Source organism: Tinamus guttatus, unplaced genomic scaffold, assembly GCF_059628265.1.
Source record: "Tinamus guttatus ecotype Peru unplaced genomic scaffold, ASM5962826v1 Tinamus_guttatus_pri_ptg000240l, whole genome shotgun sequence".
NCBI classification, from domain to species: Eukaryota; Metazoa; Chordata; class Aves; order Tinamiformes; family Tinamidae; genus Tinamus; species Tinamus guttatus.
This window is the reverse complement of record NW_028288774.1, coordinates 11,272,251-11,295,123: the sequence shown is the minus strand read 5'-3', so window position 1 is coordinate 11,295,123 and position 22,873 is coordinate 11,272,251. Positions and strand designations below refer to the sequence as shown.

The following is a 22,873-nucleotide window of genomic DNA, read 5'->3' as shown; positions in this document are numbered from 1 at the left end:
TTGCAGGTAATGTCAGGTTTCTACCACGACACAAGATAAAGGAGCAGAATATTCAGAGTGGAGAGGCAGGGTTGTATGACAAGCCCTGATACCATCCGCTGCAAGGGAAGAGATAAAAGCCACCAGCTCCCCTGCAAGCACACAACGGTGCCTGATCCCACAGAATTTTTTAACTGCTGGGAAAAAAAGTGAGGAGATATATATATATATATATATCTCCTTATTTGTAAAGATATATATAGATAGATAGATAGATAAATATATATATATACTTTTTCACCATTAAAAGAACCAAGTAAAATCAGGACCTCAGTGTTCCTGGCAGAGTGCAAATGATTTGCCTCTGCTCAGAAGAGCTTATAGCAAAACAGAAATGACAGACAAGCGAGAAGACCCCTTTTGCAGCCGGGGGATCGGGCAGAGAGATTAAGCATTTTGCCAAAAGTCACAGCAGAAGCCTGTGACAAGCAGTCTGTCCTGGATTAAGCCTCAGGGTTTTGATGCAAGGTAACCGAGAGCAACACGAAGCTCGTTCAGCAACCTGAGACAAGCCTGGGTTATGCTGCACATAGTCTCACTTCAAGCACAACAGCAACCGCGGCAGCGGGTGAGGTTTACCTATGGGAAATCCAGCAAGGACCTTGACCAGGAAAACTTCCATCACTCCTGGGAACTTCATCAGGCGGAGGATTTTGTGGAGGCTGAACACGCTGCCAGCCTGCAATGGGCCTGGGAACACGCATCAAATACCATTTTATTTATGCAGGTGAGAGGCAGGAAATAAGAAAGATCTTTTTCTAGAAGGACCGAGGTGCTCCTTCGTGCAACTGCTAAATACTTACTATGCTCTGTCATGGGATGCTCCGACTTCTGTCTGGCTGGTGAAGGGATCCCGACTATCACTATCACGGTGCTTATGAGGCTTCCTACCAGTCCAACATACATAGGGGAAAAAATGCTGCAAACAGAGGAAAAACACAGGTAAGTGGACAAATGTCATAAGCAGAAGACACTCGAACATCAGCCCTGCAAAGACTTTGGCACACGGCTGCTTCCTCTTGGGTGAAGAGCAATCCCCTCCAAGTCACAGTTCCTATGGCTATAAATAAGCTCACCCACTTTCAGGGCCGCATGCTCAGATGCAGACACGATTAACAGTAACTACAATTGGTAAATTTTTAAGGAGAAAAAGTACCAACAATCAATTGCCTAAAGAACCCCAATACAAACTGCATAAAAGCCAACAGAGCGAATAGAAAGTCCTGATATAAACATGGGGCGGCTGCTGACCGAAGCACCCTTCCTGGGCACGCACCGATAGCGGAGCGGTTGTGAGCGCATTCCTGCTGCTGCTTTCCTTGTTGGACCATGGCATATTTTTCCCTTGGAAGAACCAGCAACACTAATTGCAAAAGCCTCAAGCTTCCTCCATGCTAGACAAAGGTGCGGCATGAGTAATTTCTTGAGTATTACCAGGTTATTATTAAAGTTCCAGGGAAAGGCAGGCAAAGATTGAGATGCAAACAACTGAGAAAAGCATCAAAGAGCAAATATATAAATATATGTATACGTATTACTGTTAATAGCAACTGCAAATATCCCAGGTGAATGTTTTCTCATTAATTATTATTAACAACAACAAAGGTAGATAATATCTTCCTGCAAATGGACTTACTGCAATAATTTAGACCTGTTGCATCCATCTGCCAAGTTGTTTGGTTAATTACCTTGGACCACAAAATTAGTCATTTACTGGATTGTTTTAACTTTTTCTTTCTTTTTTTACTTTTAAATATAGAAGATTGCCATTTTCTGATTAAAAGTTTTCTGTTAAACAATTCCCAAACTGTTGAAACAAAATTCTTTTGTCCCAAAATTCTCTCCAAGAAATACTGAATTTCTACTTTGTTTTATACAGAAGTGACTTTATTCTATTCTATTTATTCTATTTTTTATTTCTATATTACAATTTTTCATTATGATATGGAAAAAAGAAGTGTAATTGCAAACATTTTTATTGGACTGAAAAAGAAAAAATTCCAGCACAGTCTCTTTTTTATTTTCTAAGGTTTTCCAGCCTCTTACAAACATGGTACAATTATATTTTACTTTTTCGTTCAGAAGAGAGTTACAGCAAGTACCAGCAATGAGTGAACAATGTCTCAATAAAATTAGTAAATAACAATGTCCTCTTGCACTGAAAGCATCCGGCTGCTAAGTCCTTGCTGGGAAAGGGAGAGGAGAACCTTGAAATTTTCCATATTTGGGAAAAAAAATGGGCTTGTCTGAATGCATTAATGCCTCGTTGTACAGCCAGGCTCTGAATTCGGAGAAACCCAATAAAAGTAGAACACGGAGCTGAAAAGCCACTTCCCAGAATACCCCAGGCGCTCCAGATCCTCTGGAAATGCCTCCCCCCAGGTGCAGCTCTCTCTAAGTGCTCCCTTTTTCCCACATTTTAACCACTACCATTTCCAGATCAGTAGGTGCTGATCTCCAGGTCAGCACTTGGACCTGGGGATTTGGCTTCTGAGCCAGAGCGAACCGCCTTGCTCCGCTTGCTCATTTGGAAAACCCATTGAGAACAACGCTTGTGAACCCGCTTGCCAACCCGTCGGAGTGCTCACCCCAGCAATACAGTGGTGCAAGACCTGCCTATGCTGTCCCTTCACATCTCAGGGCCAGACATGAGCACTGAGAGGCTCTTCTGGAGATGCTAGGAACGCGCTGAGGAAATCGCAGCTTCCCTAGGCTCCCAAAAACTTCATCTCCCTGAGGCTGTGAACAGCTCCGGGCTGTTGTAGATGGTCCAAAAGTATTTCTTTTCCTTGGCACAATGGGGCTGGAGGACCTTGGTGGAGCACAAAATCCTGGCACTGCTGAAATCAGTGGAAGTCTCTCTTGCACTCTTGCAAAGGGACATTAAATCTCATCCCTTTGGCTTATCGGAAGGAAGAGGTGCCACTAATGAGGCAAACAAAGTGGATCAAGCAGGTTGCTCCCACAGGATGCTGTTACATCCCCTTCCCCTTCCTGTGCTTCCTCTCAGCCCCCCTGGCTGCGAGCAGATGAGTCATCTGCAACGGGAGCAACTCCTGCCAAAACCAGAAGCACATTTCCTGAGGGGCCCAAACAACAAAGGACCCAGGCACAACTAATACAATTAAATTAAAAGGAGCAAAAGGGCAAGTCAGCTTAGACAGCTGAGATCATTGTACAGCCTGCCTCAGCTCCTGGCTGATTAAGAGAGGTCAACTGCCTTCAGCGCTCTTGGAGACAGCAAGGGCTTTATGGTCAGAATAACTCTGGTAACTTCATCTGGGTGCTGCTCCTGGCTTGATTTTTTTCATTTCCCTGAAGCAATAACACAGACGCGGTGGTTGCGCTAAGGGAACTTCGCTCCATGGAGGGGTCTGCAAGAGGACAAGGTACTCTGAATGGTTCAATGGGACCCTGCCAGCATCTGGCATCTTGGCATCTCCCCACCGTTTCTGCCCTTGTAGACACCTATGGCAAACATGGGTCTGCCTGCTGCCTGCAAGCAGTAAATAGTACTGCTCCGAAATGTGGGAGGCCAAGTGTGGGGCACTGCTTACCTGCTGTGCAAACTGCCATAGACTGCAGCATTTATGCTTTGAGGCTCGCTCTGCAGCCTGTGGTCATTTATAATGGACAAGGGGCTGGCAGATGGGACTTGCTGTCTGGAAACTCCATCCTTAGTGCCGGTGGGAAAGCAAAATTGATGCTGAAACCGCTAATAATAACAGCGTGGTAAACAGATTAAACCCAAGAAAAAAATAAGCATTCAAAGCTGACTGGACCAAGGATGAATTTCTTCCCATCGAATGCTTAACCACCTTCTGTATTTACTTTCAGATGACTGCAAATCCTAGTGGGCACCAAGCTTCCTGGATGAGCCAAAGTAGGAATGCGCTACATGTTATCCCACAAGGAATCAAGCAGATTGCAGACCAAGGTTTGGCCGTTGCATTTTTCACCTTACTGAGCCTTACTCTGCCTTCAAACCACGGGAGAAAGCGTGCATGTGTGTGGTACCTACGCATGTGCAATTGCACAATTAAATGCTGCAGTTCTTTTAAGGACGAAGCCATTCCCAGCGAGTCCTTGGGGATTAAAGGATGCACGTGTGCTTCTGCAGCGAATGGAGTTGGCTTTGCTTGCTTCCCTTCCCCCTCTTTTTTTTTTTCTTGTAATAAAGTCAAAGTTGAGTGTGGAGGGAGTGCAAATTGTTTTTTAGTGACTCACTTCGACTTCAAACAATGCCACATAAGGATTGTATTCATAACTGGGCTGGGTTCCTTCAAGAGCTCTGAAGGGACTCTCAAAATATTTCTTTGATTGCAGTCCGGCCGCACTATCCGCTCACTTGCGCCCTTAGAGAAGAGCTGTAGGAGAAAAAGTGATTAAAAAAAAGGACAAAAATCGGCTTGGTTAAACCACGACTCCAAGCCACGTCCTCCGGTAGATAGCTCTGTTCTTTTCAGAAATCAGCCAACAGCCACTTTTCTGTCAATGGCAAACGTGCATCATGTTCCTGATAACTAGGAATGCCTAAACAGAGCGCGTAGCTTCGAGTGACTCAGTGCGGCATAGCTGAGCGCTGCCTCAGCTCAAGGCATTTCGTTTTACTGCCCTGGCAGTGCTTGCGCAGCGCGTTTCGTCCCCGACGTGGCCTCGAGACGTCAAACTGCTCAACTGTTCCCTGGCATCCAAGCGCCTCCCGGGAGACAAAAAGCAAGCACAAAATTTCATTGAAACCATGAAGCGTCCTTAAAAAAAAAAAAAAAAGGAAAAAGTGGGAGGAATCAATAAAAAATGAATTCACTGAGGCATTGAGACTCAGAAAACTTCACATTTCTCCAGACTGTTGTGTAAATGTGCAGAACTAGAGGCAAACAAATAGAATCTTTTCCCAGTTGTAGGGGGGCACCGAGCCTCTGCACATTTACATGCCTTTATGGCGATCGGGGAGTGAGCTTCGCTCCTCCAAAAGATTTTAGCCAGCCGACTGACTAAAGCACTGCTTGCTCACTCTGGTGCCCAAGTTGTCACCTTGCATGTCTAGAAATGGGGGAGTCTAGACACGGACCACATGTGAATTGCACTCGCTCAACAGGGGCTTGCAACATCTGGCCTCCAGCCCTAACCTGGGATGAGCTGGGGCAGGCCAAGATAGGTATCAGAGGAGGTGCAAGGGGTCAGCGCTCACAAGAGAGGCAGATGGTCAGCAGGGCTGGGACCTGAAGAAACAGAGAAGAGAAAGGAGGTGCTTTTGGCGCCTGTGAGAGGTCCACAAACTCATGAGCCATGTGGAAAAAGGGGCTAGGAAGTGACTTCTGATGCAAGAACTAGCAAACATGGGATGAAGATGCAAGGAACTTGTTTGAGGATGAAGAGGAGGAGCTGATTCCTCCCACAAAATGTATAGGGTCAATGAAGCTTGTTGCTACTGATAGTGCAGAAGCAAAAGGTTTGAGCAGGCTGAAGGGAAGACTGGACAAGCACTTGGTGGAAAAATCTACTGAGGATTACTAAAGAGTCACCAACCACTCTGAGCTCAGGAAATCCCAGAGCGGAAAATACTTGAATACTGGGAAATTAACTGGTGAAGCATTACATAAGTTTGCTCTGTTCTTCTTCTTCCTTAGGTATCTTTTTATGACTTTTGTTGTAGAAAGCATCTTTCCTTCAAAGCACAAGAATAAAGCAGCTCATGTCAGCACCCTCTTAAACAACAGAGCAATTCCAGGATCTTTCACTCAGGTCATGTTGAGATGTAAGTGCAGTTTCCTCCTGTGCAGCGGGAACCAAAACTGTCTCCTGCCATTGTGTCACAAACTAGAGATAAGCTCTTGCCCATTCCTCCAAAGTCCTTAAATATTCCAGCGTATAAATCAGAATAATCATAAGTCTCACTCTGAGCTTGGGACATTCAGCTGGGAATAGGTAATTCTACACTTCAGATCAACAACCATTCACATACCTCATAAAGTGACTGCTTAATATTAAATACAGACACAATCTCCCCCCCATTTTGGATTTTTTTCAGCCCTTTTCTTGCCAATCTACAATGCAAGCTTTTCACTACAAGGGATGTCTTCTGTAAGGCACCTATAACATGATATTCAGCAGTCTTTCTGGTGCTAAGAAACGTGTGAGAGCCGAGCTTGGTACCGAGGGCGCTCCAAGAAGAAACAATGTGACAGGACGCCCCGTGTCACCTAGTTAATGCTTCAGCTGAGCTTCAGATTTGAAGTGCCCTGCATCCTGCTGACTTCTTTAAATCTAGCCTTAAAAGCTCCATTTGTTGTACCAACACTTATGTCTGTGATCCTGAGCAACCCTTAATTTCCATGAACTCACTTCATGGGTGGAGGGAAAGTCTTCATTTACTCACTATCCAGGGTACAAGATTCTTGGATATTACAACCATGCAATGTATCAGTAGCTTTTCAGGGTCTCATTCCCTCTGCCAACACACACACATGATCATCTTCATGGTAGGGGTTTGTTCCCTAATGGGTGGTAAAGCCTTTAAGTTTTCTTTCTTTCTTTTTTTTTCTTTTTTCTTTTCTTTTTTTTTTTTTTTAATTAAGCAGCAATTCCATAAACTGCTCTTCCAAGTTCAGAACGTGGTGAACTGTTAAAATCCCCTGCTTGGGTGTGTCGTTGGGTAAGGACTCCCACGTACGGACTGGTTAGGAGGTGAGCAGGGCTTGCTAGACTACCCGGTGACTCATAGCTGAACACATCGTTAATCAGATGTTACAGCATGTCTGACTTCATAGAATACCGTAGGAGGTAAAACGATCTTTGAACGAGTTCAAGCTTTTGCTGGCTTTTATGAGGTTACAACGCTTCAGACTCCAAAAGATTCAGCTGGGCAGGAAACTGTTGAGGATTTGCTATAGTAACTTGGACGGTGCTTGCTACACGTCAGGCTCCAGCGCGGAGCGGCAGCTTTGGAGGATACGCGAGTTTGGCACCGACTGGATGTGTTACTTTTCACCGCTCCCCATGCACTTACTCAGAGCTGGCTCAAGCAGAGCGTAGGCAGAGCCGAATTTCCCTGCCCAAGGATGAGGGGTGGAGGCCTGGCAGCTCCTGCGAGGGGAAGGAGTAGGATTTGGCTGGAAAAGAAAGCAAGGAGAGCCTGCTGGAGAGCCAGGATTGCTGTGCCTGCTGACGCTAAGGAGACAGGAGGTGCCTGCCACCTCCAAGAAGACCTCTCCCGTCTTCCAAAAATAGCCACGTGCACCATACGCTCTGGCTTTTTCCCCAATGGCAGCAGCAAGCCCGACTTCTAGGGACTCTGGCATGGGCAAGCAGCAAACGGGACCATGGGCAGACAGCTTGATGCTGCGGGCAGCCACTTGCTTTGCCAACCCCGTGGTGCCTTCCCACCAGGGCACTCGAGCCACTTCCAGAAGGGACTCAAGCCACTGCTTCTATAGGTCACTGCTGTAAGCAGGACATGGGGCTCAGGAGATGGATAGGCCATTGCTATGACCCACGACAGCAGCTCTTAGGTCATGCAAAATTAAATGCTCCCTCCACACCCTAAACCCAAAGGCTAAGGTTTTGACTAGCCAAAACTGACAGCTGAATTTGGTCTTTTACCAGGACGGTGCTCATATGAATGACATTTTAGAGCAAGTTAATCATGGCAAAACAAACTACTTTACCTGGAGGTTACTGTAAATGTAACATCCTACCAGAGGTCAGGCACAGACTGGTCTTGCCTTCACAACAAGCAGTAACAGCCAACAGCTTCTACCCCAAGGTGCAAGAAAACCAACATGCTTCAGCAAGGTCACCATCACCTTTTGTCTTAGTAAAGTCTTATAACGAGGCAGAAGGAGGACATAGCAAGGCTCGTCTTCTATGGGAAGCCACGATGGAGCACTAGAATCCAAAAGTCACAAATTAAATGCTTCACAAGTGGAATGGTTTCCAGTATTCTGCTCCAACCTCTATGGCCACACAACATGTTTCTTAAAAAACAACCTTTATTTCCAGCAAAGACAGAGCCCCAGGGATGTGGTGCAGCTGATTGGATTTCATGAACAGTTTGCCCCCAGAAACAGGTTTCTGCATTAGAGTGAGTCACCCCATTTCTGCAAGCAGAAGGGTGAGACCATTAATTAAAGGCACACAGTTTGCTTGCTGCGGCAGGCTCCGTGTGTTCGAACCAAGAGTGGTCTCACTGTTACTATATTTACTGAACTCTCTCTGTTAAGCACTTTGTTTCTCCCATCCCATAATGATGAGGGTTTCTGCATATTAATGCACTCAGAAGGAGGGTGCTCTGTGTTCCAGAGCTGTTGTTTGCATATCTGCATCAGCTTCCTCCGCTACACAGTTGGTAGGACAAACAATGGTCAGCAAAGGGCCAAGAAACATTGTGCTAAATGATGTATTTTCAAATACTTTGTTGAGACAATAAAAATGATTTGGGCCAAAAAAAAAGCATGATAAATATAAACTGAACTTGCTTGTACTTCTCAGAGAGGTGAATTGAAAAGACATTTAACGCACTTCATGCCAGTCAGGTGCAATTGCAGGGTCTTCCGTGCATCTCCTGCAGCTCCGTTGGCTTCAGGGCTGCCAAAGCCATGAGCGCAAGCAGCCTTTACCTGCAGAGCTGGCAGAGCAGTGGCATTTCAAGCCCTGCCTCGCACACCTCAGCTCTCTGTTGGAGGCACTACCCCCTCAGGAGGAGACAGGCTCATTCCTTCCCTAGACCACATCTAATCTTGGCCCCACTACTGAGACCACCTACGGGGATGCCAATTAGTCACAGCTGCATTACGCTGAAGTGTTATTTACAGGAGCCCTTGTCGGGAACCACATCTGAGCCCGCCTCATGGGCAGCCTCTCCACCCATTCGCACGCTCGCGGAGCCATCGGTAGCAACGGCGAGCTCTCCGCCGGCCGTGCACGGAGAACTGCTAGCAGGGCATTTGGTGTATTTTCGGTTGTGTTTAATTGCAAATTAGCAGCTGGAAACAAGGAGGGATGAGTGCCAGGCGAGCAGCCAGCTCTCTGCAGAGGAGTTTGAAAACCTCTGATTATGCATTTCTGTAGCTTCAATGAGCAGCACACTGGCCTAGCACACAGTTGGTTTCGTTGTACCTAGAAGACTTGTATTTCAAGCCATGTGTTGCTTGCAAGACCTAGAGGCCACATACTTCTTTGGCATGACATCTTAGGGAGTACCTGCGTTTCACAAGGGTAGATGCTAGAACAAGGCAACTTAAAGCAGCAACTGGACCATGTTCTTCAGTGCTTGGCAGCGACAGTGATTTTTGTGCTTACATAAACAGAAAAGTTGGTTGACGGGGTTCATTTACTTATTTATGTGGCTACTGGAGCTTTTCTTCCTGGACGCAGTGAAAGGGAACGATGCAATTTCACTGAAATTTCATTGAGATCTTGTTCTCAGCAGGAACACATGGGCTTCAAGGAGCTGCCAAGCAAGAGCCCATAGGAAGGGCACCTGTATAGAGAGGTAGGGTATGGACAGGGAAATGATGCACAGGAAAATTCATTCCTCTTTGATAAGCCATTGGACAGCAGCCAAAATTGAGGCTCAATAGAAAAAGACCTAATGATGGGACAAGCAGCTTTATGCTTAGTCCCAGACCCTAACCAAGGTTCGCTGCTAACGTGGCCCCAGACACAGGACATGGACACTCTGCTGCTAAATGACATCAGCTATGTTAAAATTGCCCTATTTCCAGATAGAGCCAAGCAGCGTCCTTCTTCAATTACACCCTAATGATACATTCCAAAGGCAACAACACCACAGCACTTAAAGCAACAAAAATGAACATCCCTAAACCCTTTAAGTTAGGTTAATATTTGCCTTTCAGTCGTTCCCTAGGCCTATCTCTTCTTAAAGCAAAACACAAGCAAAGGGAGAAGAGATTACTGAAAAAAAATCATCAAACATGGAAAAAAAAGTCCCTCCCAGAGAGGATATAAGAACCGAACAGTGACGAGTGATGGACATTGAGGTAAGAAGAGAAGAAACAGTCTGGAGCGGATGTAGCAGAGATCACGTTACCCGGAGGCCAGTCAAGCCTTTATCGGTTGGAAAATCCCAATCATCAGTGCTAAGTGCATGGAAAAAAAAATTATCTGGGGAAAGCATTGGGCAGGACAAGTCTCTACATGTTTCACTTGTCCTGTTGCTATTGGCCCGGGCTTGGTTATATCCTCATTCCTCAGAGCAAAAAGCAGTTCAAAGAGACAATAAAACTCTTTTTAGTCTCATGCTTCGCTGAAACGGAACTGAAATGATCCCCAGAGATAAGGTGACAAAAGAAATTAAAACCTTCCCTACAGCTACCCTTCGGCAAAACATCACCCGAGAAATAATGACACCGCTTCACGTTTACGCGCTGCGTTTATCTGAGGAAGCAGGATTTATCGCAGCGATTCAAACCCAAAATTTATTGAGTTTACCACACTTCAAAGGCTTAAGATGTCTCCTTCCTTTGTGCTGCAGGAATAACGGCCTCCCAGGCTAATATTGACTTCAATAAAACAGCATTTTATTGGCACAAGATGCGACACTTTTGCTGTGCAACTCATTGCACGCTTCGGTTTAGGTCCCAATAAATTTGAGTTGAGGTTCCGTGACGAATAAAGTAAATTACCAGTTTCATTGCCAACTTTTCCTAGAACTTTTAGGCAGAAGAGCAAAAACACCTCATCTCAGCATCCCGGCGAGGTCGTGATCGACCCGTTGGGCGGCTCCGTTGCGGCAGCTTGTGGAGCTGCGTTAGTGTGGCGGAAACGCAGCCGAACCCCCTTGGAAGCAATACTACTAATTATAACCAGCCCCCGTGAGGATTTAGCAACCCAACTGGAAAGCTCTAAATATTTAGGCTGACTCAATTTGCGTGCTGGATTTTTCCCCGCTCTCTTTTCAGCGTGCCAGGGAATTTCTCCTCCTCATGGAGCAGTTAGGAAGGAGGCATAAGGCCGAGGGAGCGGGCAGTCATGAATAACCAGCGAGCGAGTTTTCCAGAAGCGGGTGGTGATGTGAAAAGCCTTTCTTCTGGGCCCTCTTACGGGGTGACATTTGCATGACTAAGTAATGACATAAGAAGCCTGCAAACAAAAAAAGCTTTATGCCCCTATCGAGCTTTTGGAATCGCTCAGAGCTGAGTCAGTCCTTCCCTTCTGTGCAAGCATCTGATTTTGGTGGCAGGAATTTAAGCCCCATCCACGCGAGGACGACAGGCCTCTCCCGGCCATGGACACATTTTACCCTTTCTGGCTAACACAAGTCGCACACGTAACCTAACGGGAGCAGCGCTAGGTCCCGAGCGCGCTGCTCGGAAGCTCGGGGGCAGCAGCCCCTCTGCGTGCGCAGGGAGGCAGCGCCTGCGGCACGGCCTGACGCAAGGCGCGCGGCCGCCCCACGGACGCGGCGGGGATTTACGGGACGCGAGCAGATGAAAACAAGCAGTTTATATAAACGCGGTCATCCCAGGCAACAGCAGCTGGAAGAGCACTGCAGATGACAGCAACCACCAACGTATGCGAGTACAGAGTATTTACGAGTGGCAGATACGAAGGCACCTACTCTCTTGAAGGCTTAGCAGTGCTGAGGGCGGTCATCCCTCTCTAAGATGAGGAAGTCAGATCTGAGCACAGCTCAGGGAAATAGGTCTGCTTTTGTGTCCAGGACCTTGCAAGATGCGGCTGAACCTTCTTGGGAACGCAGGGTCAGTGGGCTTGTGACAACGGCGCACCCAGGGGGCTGATGTTTCACTTCAAACATGGGCAATTGACTGCAAATAGAGATCTAAACCTGGCAACTGCAATGCATTTGAAGCCCTGGATGGTCTTCATTTTGCAGGCCACCTACTTCTGAGCAGAGGGCCCAACCTAAGGAGTTGCAATTCCGCTGCTGAGAAGCAGCGGGGGACTTTCGTAGCTGTGGAGCAGACATTACAGGGACAGCGGATGCTGAATCAAGCCCAGCCTACTAAGCCTGAGGGGGCTTGCTCATTCCTCTGGGAACAGGGAAACTGTTTCTCACCAGTTTAGGAAGTCGACTGCTTGGCAACGAGTGAGCCAGCTCTCCCAAAAACCCGGTTACGCAAACAGCTGCACTCTGCTGCGTTTCAACATGCTTCGCTGCTCCAAAAATAATTTCCTGTCTGATTTGATACCCTTCGCAGGCCCAGCGCGCGACACGAGCAGTCATGCTGCCGCACGCGGGGTGCAGCCAGCCACCAACCCTAGCAAGGGCGCAGGTTCTCCTCTCAGCTCGCAGGCATGACTAAGCAGGAGGGAAAAAGGCAACCGGGATGGTGTAATACGCTCACTCCCCCCCGCAAAAAGCTTTGACGTGAGCTGGGCTGGGAACGCCTGCCACCACCTTCGTCTTTCCGGGCCTCCCCTTCCACAGCTGAGATCTCCCAGCCCTTCCAGCTCCTCACACTCATTTGCCTGTGGCACGTAACCAAAACTCAGCAGCAGACTCCGGGCCAGCAGAAAGCTCGGCGACAGCCTCGCTGCTGGCTGGGTGCTCGGGAGCTACAGAGGCACCAGGAGGGTTGGATGGAGGACGCAGGATCCTCCATTGCTTCTACTCCCCTTCTTTTCTACTCGCCTTCGGGCATCTTTGCATCTGAGCTGGCCTTGAGCTCGGCATTCCGAGAGCAGCATTTGAAGAGCACTTTCAGCTCCTAGATGGGCCAGGATTTGGGTAACAAATTTTGCCCTAAGGTGCATTTGATTTCCTGTCCTCTATTCCCAGCCTTTTGCATTCCCCTTCCCAAGGAAGCAGCACAGGACCTGCCTTGGAGACACTGCTGCAGTGGCCTCTAGAAACCTCATGAAGTGCAGAAAGCTCAAGGTGCCAAGGCCCAGGGTGCTTGACAAGCTGCAGAGCACAACAGTACCTCAGCCCTAGTGCTTAACACTTGTGGCCTCTTACAAAGCCAAACAGATATTTTCCAGACGAAGTTCAAGGAGCCTTCTCTGAAGAAATGAAACAGCCAAGCAAACTCAAGGCCAGCTAGTAAAACAACAGCTGCAAAGTGGGATTCAGAGCCTGCTGCCATGCCCACAAAATCAGTGTTTTAAAGATGTGCAGACTCTACACAGATACAAAGCGGGACTCTCCCGTGCAGTGTGAAGGTCTGTTTTTAGCACTGGGGCACACACTGTGTGGTTTTTCAGCACTGCTTGTCTCAGAAGAAGGAATCCTTGATAGTAGAGACCAGATGATTTTGTGCTGCTCTTTTGCTCCTCCTATGCCTTGGAATCAAAGTTGTGCCATGGAACCAACTTATGCTTGTATATTTTAAGCCCAAAGGGCTTAAATGAGGGACTGTTTCACCTGATCTGCAGCACACACTATTTCCATTCCACAGTCTTTCTGAGATCTACCTGATGGGTCAATAAAGATGCCCCTCAGCCCGAATTTGAATGGTATGAGGAACCCATCATAGCTTTTGGGGAGCTTGGACAAAGCTTTGCCTAAGGGGAAGTAAAGCCCTATGCACAAAACTTATCCAAAATTCATGGAAAGAGTTTGGAGTGAAACTCCTCCTTCTCCTCCACGCACAGACCTGGAATGCTGCAGGTGTCTCCTCCCCAAGAAGCATGCAAAAATGCATCCCAGGAAAGATACCTCATTCAGCCAGGATTAGGAGGACTTCTGACGATGCCAGATGTAAAAGAGGTGCCCCTGCAGCTCTGGGACGCTGCAAGAAACTCTACTAGAGCTGCTGAGCATAGATAGCAGCCTCTATTTTGCATCTTATTCCTAGTTCCAGAGCTAGAAAGGAAAAGTCCCATCAACAGTCATGCATAGGAGACAGTTCCAGGATGATACCACCACCCTTCATACATGAGTCAAAACAGGCATCTGCACTGACCCAAAAGGCAGGAGAGGCCCCCTCTTCTCCCTATCACATTAAGAGGCAATAACCCTCCCTGGGTGCTGGAGCAAAGGAGGTGGCTCCTCAAGGCGAGGTGGGAGGACAGGAATGGTGGGAAGGGAGCACAAGCCGGTTTCCATGCTCAGCTGACCCATGTCTGCAGCTGCTGCTGCTCCCACAGCCCGAGGGAGCGCAGATAAGCAGCAGCGCAGCTTTTCCAGACATAGCACAATTCCTGTTTACAGCCTCTGGGCTAGACTTTTCAAAAGAAGGAGCTAGGTGTCTATTCTTGCAGGAAGCCAGGTGTGTAAACAGCCCAATTAATATACCCAGAAAACTCTGCTCTAGCACAGCGCAGAGGGCTAGTGGAGACAAGCCAAAAGCACAGGAGCTGAGGAAGGAAAATACTTTTAAAGAATAATTACAGATGGGCCTGGGCCTAATGCTTGTATTTGAACACCTGGAATAGCCTTGGGGAGCAGAATTGAAACCTGAACCCAGATCCACATTTTGCAGCTGGCTGAACTGAAACCCAGGTCCTGGATTCAAGCAGCATGCAGTCTGGCTTGCAGGTTGTGCACAGCTGGGCTTTGAGACGTGGCTTTCTGCCTTCAGCCACGTTTTGCCCAAGCCGGAGCTCTCTGCTGCTGCCGCCTTCTGTCCCTCTGCTCAGCACCACGTGCTGCTCCTGCAATAGCCCCTTCTGTCGCAGCAGAGCCTGCTGGATCAACATAATTAAGCCTTGGCTACAAGACAGGTTGCTTGCTTTCCCAAGCATTTGCTTCATGTGAACTCAAAGCATTAGATGCAGATGCCTGTTCAGTGTTTGTCCTTCTATACAGGTCATGCCCATCACCTGGCATTGCATCTGCCATCATAAGTACCACCTACTCCTAACCAAAGGTCAAACATCCACACTCAGGTCCACAGACTGAATAGCCAAAGGATGCTCGGCTGTGAGCCACATTCCCAGCAACAGGATCTGCTCAGAAAGCCTCAACCCTCCAGGGCCAGAAACGTCGAGGAAGGACTCCCTGCGCCCTGCAGAAACCCTTCACGGAAGCAGCAGGCGGCTCTCCTCCCACCGGCAATTCAAATGTCCAGGATGGAGATAGGACATGATTGACTGCTAAGTGCACCCACGTCTTTATGCCTCTTCTGATCTTACATTTTATTAGTAGCAGTCACATTTGGCAAATGAAAGTCAGCCTCATTACCGAGCAGCTACCCCTGCCACGGGCATGTCACGCATTTCAGACAGCTTGCAGAGCCGACTAAATATTTACTTTCGGATGGCTCACTTCCAAAGTCCAAAAATATCCCACGGCCCACAGTAAGAAGAGCCCAGGTTTGCCATCAAATCGCTTCACTGCTGCTTTATGGCACGTCGTTTGCATTCCTGCCCTGCCGCCTCCGCCTGGCGCCACGGCTGCTCTCGCATCCTTCTCAGGGCAGATACGCCAGGTGCTACCTCCAAGCTGGGCAACTCTTGCTAGTCATTTAGCAGGCATTTTTATACCACCTGAGCTTGGCTGTTAGTGACTGTGGTTCGTTATTGCCTTCCCTTTGCCGTTGCACGTGCCCGGGCATCTGGCTTCTCACGAGCACCGCGTACCTTGAACTTGTGCAGCTGGGCAAGGTCAAATGGGGATTTGCTTGCAGTGAATAGTGCAACAGTTAAAAAAAAAAAAAAAAAAAAAAAGTAAAAAAAAAAAAACAGCAAAATAAATTACCCTTTACACAAACATGGGAAAAGCTCCGAGAGTCCCTCATGAGCCAGGAGACTCCCTTTGAAAAATGCCCTTGCCACACTGCACCAAGGTGAAACCAAACTGATGCAACTTTTGGAAGGGTGGACAGCTGACAGCTAAGCAGTTAGCTACCCGCGACCATGTAATCGCACGCAATGAAAACGCACGTGGGTGTGTGAGGCATGAGGCTGGTGTCACTAACCACCGCTGTGTAAATAGATTACATGTTCTTGCAGACTCCTTCAATTACCTTAAAAGAGTTCTTCAATAAGGATTTCAAAATTTCTTTTCTAACCTTCAACAGGTCCATCTAAAATCGGGTCTCTTTCTATAAGAAAAAGTAATTCCTGGAAGACTGGGACACATCCAGAATGACACTGGAAAATACTGGCTAGCAAAATGGATCCATCCTCTGTCTAACATCCACTGGGCCTACACAGCCAAAAAGATTTCTTACTGGGGAGAAATGTGAACTATTTAGAATATAGACAGTCTGTTATACAGTTCAGTATTGGGAAAGAGCTTTTCCAAGTTTCTGTAGGAAGTGGGCTGCAAAATCTGAAACATGAGGCTTTTACTTTTCTCAGCTTTAATAACCATTAAGTGTTTTTAATGCCACCTTTTAAAGGCCAACCACTATATTAAAGACCCAGGTCTCCTGTAAGTGTTTTTCAAATGTCTCCCAGGTGGTAGGTCTAAGGGGATTTCTGTTTGTTCTTTAAAAAACACCCAGAATATTCTTCCAGATTTATGGATGTTTCATCCTTCCTCTACAATTTTCTTTACCCAGAGCCTGATGTAAAGCAAAATTCAAAGGAAACACTTCCAATGACTCGAATAAGTCTTAGATCACACACCCTAGGGTAAGAACAGGAGTGAATCAAATCTTACGCAAGTAGAGATGGTGCAGATTTCAAAAGGACTTGGAGTGAAGTTTTGTCAAAGAGTAATTAGTCCAAAAGTTTCAGCCTAGGGTAACCGTGGAATAAAGGAATATTGAGCGAGACTGAGAAAGTTAATATTGCATGCAGCCCACAAATGATTAGATATATCATCTCCTCTCCACCAAGGAAAATAAATTAAAACTGAAGCAATACTAACTGCAATAACAAACAAACAAAAACAGATGCTGCCTCAGATACTCAAAAGTATTCAGAGATACTAGACCTTGAACTCAAACTACCTTAAACAAGCCTGATTTCCCAAAGTACTGAATTCCTATCATTGAAAAACCATGTCAGCCATCCTCAAAGGGCAGCCTAAAAAGACCACAGCTGTTTCTGAAGAGCCCAATCACTGCTCCCCTCTTTCAGGGGACAGTTGGAGAGCAGAGCACCTTGCGAGCTGGTAAAGCAAGACAAATTCATGCAGTGAACATGTAGCACCCGTTTCCCTCTCAGGATGCCCAAAACGCCTCCAAAGCGAGAGTCAGTCAGAGCCACCAACGACGAGGCATGCCACTGTGCTCCTTCCAAGCTGATGGATAAAGGTTTCAGGGAGATGGGCCATGCCGTGGGAGCTGCATGAAAGCAGGTGGCCTCAAGGTGCCATCATGATCCCACTGCTCCCTTCAATCCTGCCAGCTGCCCCATTTTGTGTCCATGCATGTCTGTGCCTTCAGCTATACCCAAAATGGCATGAGGGCCCATAGGGCTTTTTACAATGTCCATGAGATGCCAGGTGACCTGCAGCAAGAAGCTGCTCTCATCCAGCAGGCACACTGATGGCCTGGGCAACTGCTGTGATCCCTACTGCACCCCTTTTGGAAATTCTGCCCTATTTCCTTCCAGCCAGCCACCTTGACGCACCGATTTTGTTGCTCCAGAGGCTCCAGTAAATCTAAAAGCGCTAAACCCAGATCCTCTAGCCAGAGGCCACTTCCCCGAAGTCCTTCTCCTTCCCAATCCACTTTCCACATGCCCACAAAGCTGCACATTCCCATTCATCCCAGTCCTTCCTCTCTACCTCGTCTGATATTCCTTCCCACGCAAGAACCACATCCTTCCTGCCCCGAGCTCACCAAACTCCCACCACAAGGCTGGGCTTATGCAGGAGCAGATCAAAATTAAATGCAAGCATGACCCGTTTAATCTACAGGAGAGAGCACCTGGTCATGTGCTTGCATGACCAAGGGTAACGCTCCTGCACCCACGCTGCCACCGGCACCTCCTGCAAGGCAAAGCTCTCTGCAGCTCAGCCCCCTTCTTTGGGCAGCTGCCCCCAACCCACTGACCCGCATGGCTGCCTCACCTTGCTCCTCCCTGCTGCTGTTCTGAAACAGCAAAATATGAACATCTGCTTCTGATAAAAAATAAAATTAAAAAAAATCAGAACCACTCCCCCCCACCTTGACAAATAGGCACAAGCTGTGCTCACAAGCCTTCTATCTGCTTAGGACGCCAGAGGCAGAAAAAGAGGCTAAGCCCAGGAAAAACTGGATATGTTGCCCTGAGGCAATGGGCATTTGCATGCACACACCTTGTGACAGGCTGCATCCCAAAGCTGGTGTACTTGGGACAGTGATAGCATGGACAGATGGGAGGAGGGATGGATGGGAAAAAATGCCTCACTAGCCCTTCCCATGCACAAGGAACAAAAGTGCAGGGGGATGAGACGACTTGGATCACAGGAAAACCACGGCCAAGTCCCAAATCCCAGCTCACGCGCTTAACCACAGACGATTCTGTGCTTTCTATTCTGTATTAACAAAGAAACAGTATTTCCCCTGGTTTTGGTCCCCAGGGACATAGCTGGAGTTGCTGTCCGGTCACAAAATATTCCCGGAGTGGGAAGAGCAGATGAAGCGCTAGTGAGTCATACGCAGACACTGGATTATTGTGCAACCTGCACTGTGCGGGCCAAGGATGGCTCCCCCATGCTGCTTCTGCCAGGAAGACCAGACCAAAGAGCTCTGGGCCTTTCCATAAAATTTTGGGTTTTTTCCTTGGTTTGTTTTTGAACTTAGTACTTCGTAGCAGAAGTAGCTTTCAAAGCACTGGCTTTGCTCATGGGGAGACACACGCTCGCCCACCACCGTTCACCTCGCCGAGGGCCCAGATGGAAAGTGGGCAAAGCTCAGGGAGCTCGTTGGCTCTTTACCCCTTTCATAATCACATGCAGAATGGTTGAGGTTGGAGGGGACCTCTAGAGATCTAGTCTGACTCCCCAAATAATTTCCACCCTCCCGGTTATTTCCTAGCATTCCTTCTCCAACAGAAATCACTGGAGAACCAGAAGGCCGAGGAGCAGCTCCTGTGAGGGAAGAAGCCCCAGAGCAGCCCCCATAGCTCTGTGATGGGTCCCCCCGGGCCTGCAGTGGCATGGGGGGAAGCCACTGAGCAGGTGCCTCTAGCTGCCCTGAGGCTTGAGCTGCAGCAGGGACCTGCAGCTCTGTCTCTCTTGGGAAAGGGCCCCACCTATGGGCAATTGACCAGAGAGGAGCATTTGGAGAGTGGTTTGGGAGAGGAGGGGAGAAAACGCCTAATTTTGGTCTACAAAGACTGACTGAGGCCACCTTCACACACACAGTGTGGTCTTGAAGTGGGTCAACAAGAGGGAGCCGGTGGACCCAACTCTAGAATTGATGACCTAGAAGAGGTGGGAGCTCAGGTCTTTTTCCCAGCCAGAGGTCTTAGGCAGGAAGGGTGAGCCGAGGAGCCTGCTGTGGACCTGCCTGCCCCATGATGGCCACACGCTTCGGGTAAACTCTGGCTCAGCACTTGAGTCCTGATGACATCATGCACTTACATGGCGCAACACATGCCAGGAGTTCAGCTGAGAACATGGGATCAGCGCCCTGGACTGCCAGGGCTCAGGCTTCCAGCAGAACTTAAGTAGCAAAGGCCTCTCACATGGGGGTGTAAAGAGTGAAATTTTTTACACTGAACCCCAGAGGAACCCCAGGGAAGCAGTGACCAATGCCCTGACCACTCTTAGCTGAGGTCCTCTGCAGTCAGAGAGATAAATGAACTTGAAGAAGCAGATAGCCCCCAAAAGCTATATTAGATACGTTTCAGGAGATGCATCATGCTGCAGAGGAGCCCTTACCTCTGCATTAACCATGCACAGCCTGAACAGCACAGCTAGGCGCTGTTGTCTATGGAGCAGATGCCCAAGATGAGGATGAACTCCACCCAACACCTGCCAAGGCACTCCTGGGGTTCAAGACTAGGTTACACAAGTCAGCAGAGCTGAAAAGCTCAGAGCTTGGGGATGGAGGAGAGAAACAGACTGGCACTGACCCAAGGTTTGCTGCAACAAGCTGTGCAGGGATGGGGGACACCACACAGACCTGCAGACATAATCATGGGGACCATGGCTTAAAAAAAAAAAAAAAAAAGAAAAAGAAAAGAAAGAAAGAAAAAAGAAATAGCTTCCATCTCCTTCACCCTGTTATTTTTTCAGGCCACAACCAAGTGCCACAGAAAAGAGAGTTGATTTGGCTCCTGGCGCTCCTGCTCCCCTTCCCTAATCCGATGGCTTCATGACAAACAGCGTGTCCTCCCCTCCCCACCAACGCCATCGTGGAGCACGTGATGGACACGGCCACCCCCGCAGCAGCTCCCGGACAGATGGACACCACGTTGCCCTGCGAGGCTGCCGGATGGGAGGACAAAGGGAGGCCTGTGCTGGCGTCACCGAGCCCGCCGCTTGGCTCATCGATGCCATTCCCGGCCGAGGAACGCGGGGACGGAGCTGGAAGGGGGCAGCAGCGCTTCCCGGACACAGAATGCCTGGCTTTGTGCGGAAAGGGAACGCTACCCTTTGCCCCGCGCCCTGCTCCAGCCCAGCCCTCCGAACGCCCACAGTCTTCCCATTCCGCTGCCTGAGAAATTCCCTGCCAGAGGACATTGCTCAAATGGTTTATTGAAGGGGGCGAAAAAAAAAAATAAATAAAAAGTGTAATTCCCTACTTCAGGCAAACAAACTCTTTCTTCTCCCCTTGAGGAAGGGGGATAATAGCACAGCCAAAAGAAAAAGAAAGAAAAAACCATCCCCAAACCCTGCTGTAATAATGTTACATAAAAGACCAAAGGGGGTTGGCCAGGAAAACCCCAAGTTCAAACGAATAATTGCTCCAAGAGATTGAAGCCTACAGCTGAGTCACTAAAATGAAGCAACCTCTCCCTGTGCGTAGAAAGCAAACAGACCTTGGGTCACGCAGCAAAAGCGCCTGCGTGTCCCGGGTGGAAAGGGAGAAAGAAAGAAGGGGAAAGCAGCCAAGTGCAATTAATCAGGGCCCCAGAAGAAAGGAGGAAGCCTTTGTAGTTTGGTTACCCATGCTTGCCTTTCCACTTTTAAGAAAGGATCCCAGCCTTAAGCTTTCACCCTTAACCCACAGCATCGACACAAGAGTCTACAACCAAACACTAAATCCTCCTTCCAGCATTTTTCCAATGTTTTTCCAGGAAGTTATACAGGGAGCAGGAACCTTCGGTATAATCTAATCGATTGATAACAGAACTCCCTCCCCAAGTCCCCCCTATGGATTGTGTTAAGTGGCTTGTGCTTCATCTTCGGTGGGTGCAAGCCTGCCTGGCCATCATCCTACCCACAGCAAGCCAGAAAGTAAACACCTCATCCTTTGGCAAAATGGCAATGCAGTTGTCTAAAAACAGGCACATAACCAAGGATTAAGCCAAGGGTAATCTTGACCTTCAGCCAGTTGCCGTGTGCTTAAGGGAAGCAGCTATTGTAGGAGATGAAAAGTAACAGTTGCCCGGACACACCGGAGCAGCAGCATCCATAAAAGCTTCCAAATTGATACTATTTACAAACCCAGTTTTAATTGCACACGTGAAAAAGGAAAAGGATCATAAACCGAAGTCAGGTGAAGCTGCTGGAACCAGGGATATTTCGTCAAGCTTCCTGAAGTTGCTGAAAGCCGGTACACAAGGCATAACCCGAGCTCACCAGGCGAGCAAGCAAGCCAGGACACCGCGCTGGGCGCTTCAGGCAGACCTATGGGGACATCTAGTGGGCACAAAAACGGAGCCGGGACACCAATTTCCTCTGGGAGGAGCGAAACTCCAGAAATCCAGAGATTCCCCTCATTATCTTTAGCCTCTACTCTGTCCTACAGAAACACTGTAATGCTCACCAGTGTTGGAAGAGATGCAATTTCTATGCTAATCTCAATTTGCGGGAGCAAAGTCCATTTAAAAAGAAAGAAAAGAAAATAAAAGCAGAGCAAAATAAACGCTTCAAATTGTGAATTTCTTTTCCTCTGTAGCACATTGGAAGTGAGAGCAGCCCACTGCGACATGCTGCAGGTGGTAAAGGCACTGCTCATAGACGCATGCCGCAGTCCCCAGCCCTTGCTTTGGCAGAGCTCAACCCCCTCATTTCTGCCCCCACGGTCCCAAGCTTGCTTTCCTCTTTCCTCAGCTCTTGAGCTGTACTGAGCATCCCTCCAAGCACTCCGATTTTTGCACGGGCTTTGCATTGCCTGAGATTCCCAATTCTCAGCCATGCAAGACCATTTCTAAACAGCAGATATGTGGTAGGGAACTTGGGCAGAAGTGTGCACTCGTTTTCCTTAATAACAACGCAAGTAGTTCTTTTTAGCATTATGAAAAAATACTAAATTCTAGTATGATCCTTCACCAACAGAGCAAAAAAGAGTCTATAGACAAGTCCAACACTGTTATAATGTTACCAACTCTTCCTCTCCTTCTGGCACATCAGAACATCAGGTTGGCTGCAGTAATAGCCATTGTAAGGAGGTGTAAGGAGCCATTTTGGGAATGTTCTTTGCCCTGTTGACTCCTTCTGCTAAAAACACCATAAATCTCCTAGCGGAAGCTAGAGAAATCATTTGGACACTCTATATTTTACCAGGTCCCACTTCAGCACAAGGATACATCTCTCAGTTTAAGACTTCATTCGAAGAATAAGGTATCATCAAAAGCAGGGGAAAACAAAACAAAACACTCTACTCTGAAACACTTCCCTCAGTGGTTGCAATGAGGCCAACACCAGACAACTCAATCACGCACCCGAATTTGGTGGAGAGGATGCCTCCCAGTGCAGAACCGAGGATAATTCCTATTCCGAAGCAAAGGCCCAACCTCCCCAATGCACCGGCACGTTCAGAAGGAGTAGTCAGATCTGTAATAACCTTCTGAGCACCTGCAAGGTAAAACATACAGTGAAAACACGCACCACAGAAGCCAAGGAGTGTTAAGTGGG

At 48.0% G+C, this 22,873-nt stretch overlaps 1 protein-coding gene across 1 annotated transcript in view; it reads right to left on the bottom strand.

Moving 5' to 3' along the window:
• Nucleotides 1-22,873, bottom strand: part of SLC67A1 (solute carrier family 67 member 1) — a 40,992-nt gene that overhangs the window by 14,524 nt on the left and 3,595 nt on the right. The window contains exons 4-6 of the mRNA XM_010225740.2: nt 22,681-22,813; nt 843-958; nt 619-729 (exon numbers count right to left, since the gene is read on the bottom strand). Coding sequence (XP_010224042.2) covers nt 619-729; nt 843-958; nt 22,681-22,813 — 360 coding nt within the window. The remainder of the gene's footprint in view (nt 1-618; nt 730-842; nt 959-22,680; nt 22,814-22,873) is intronic.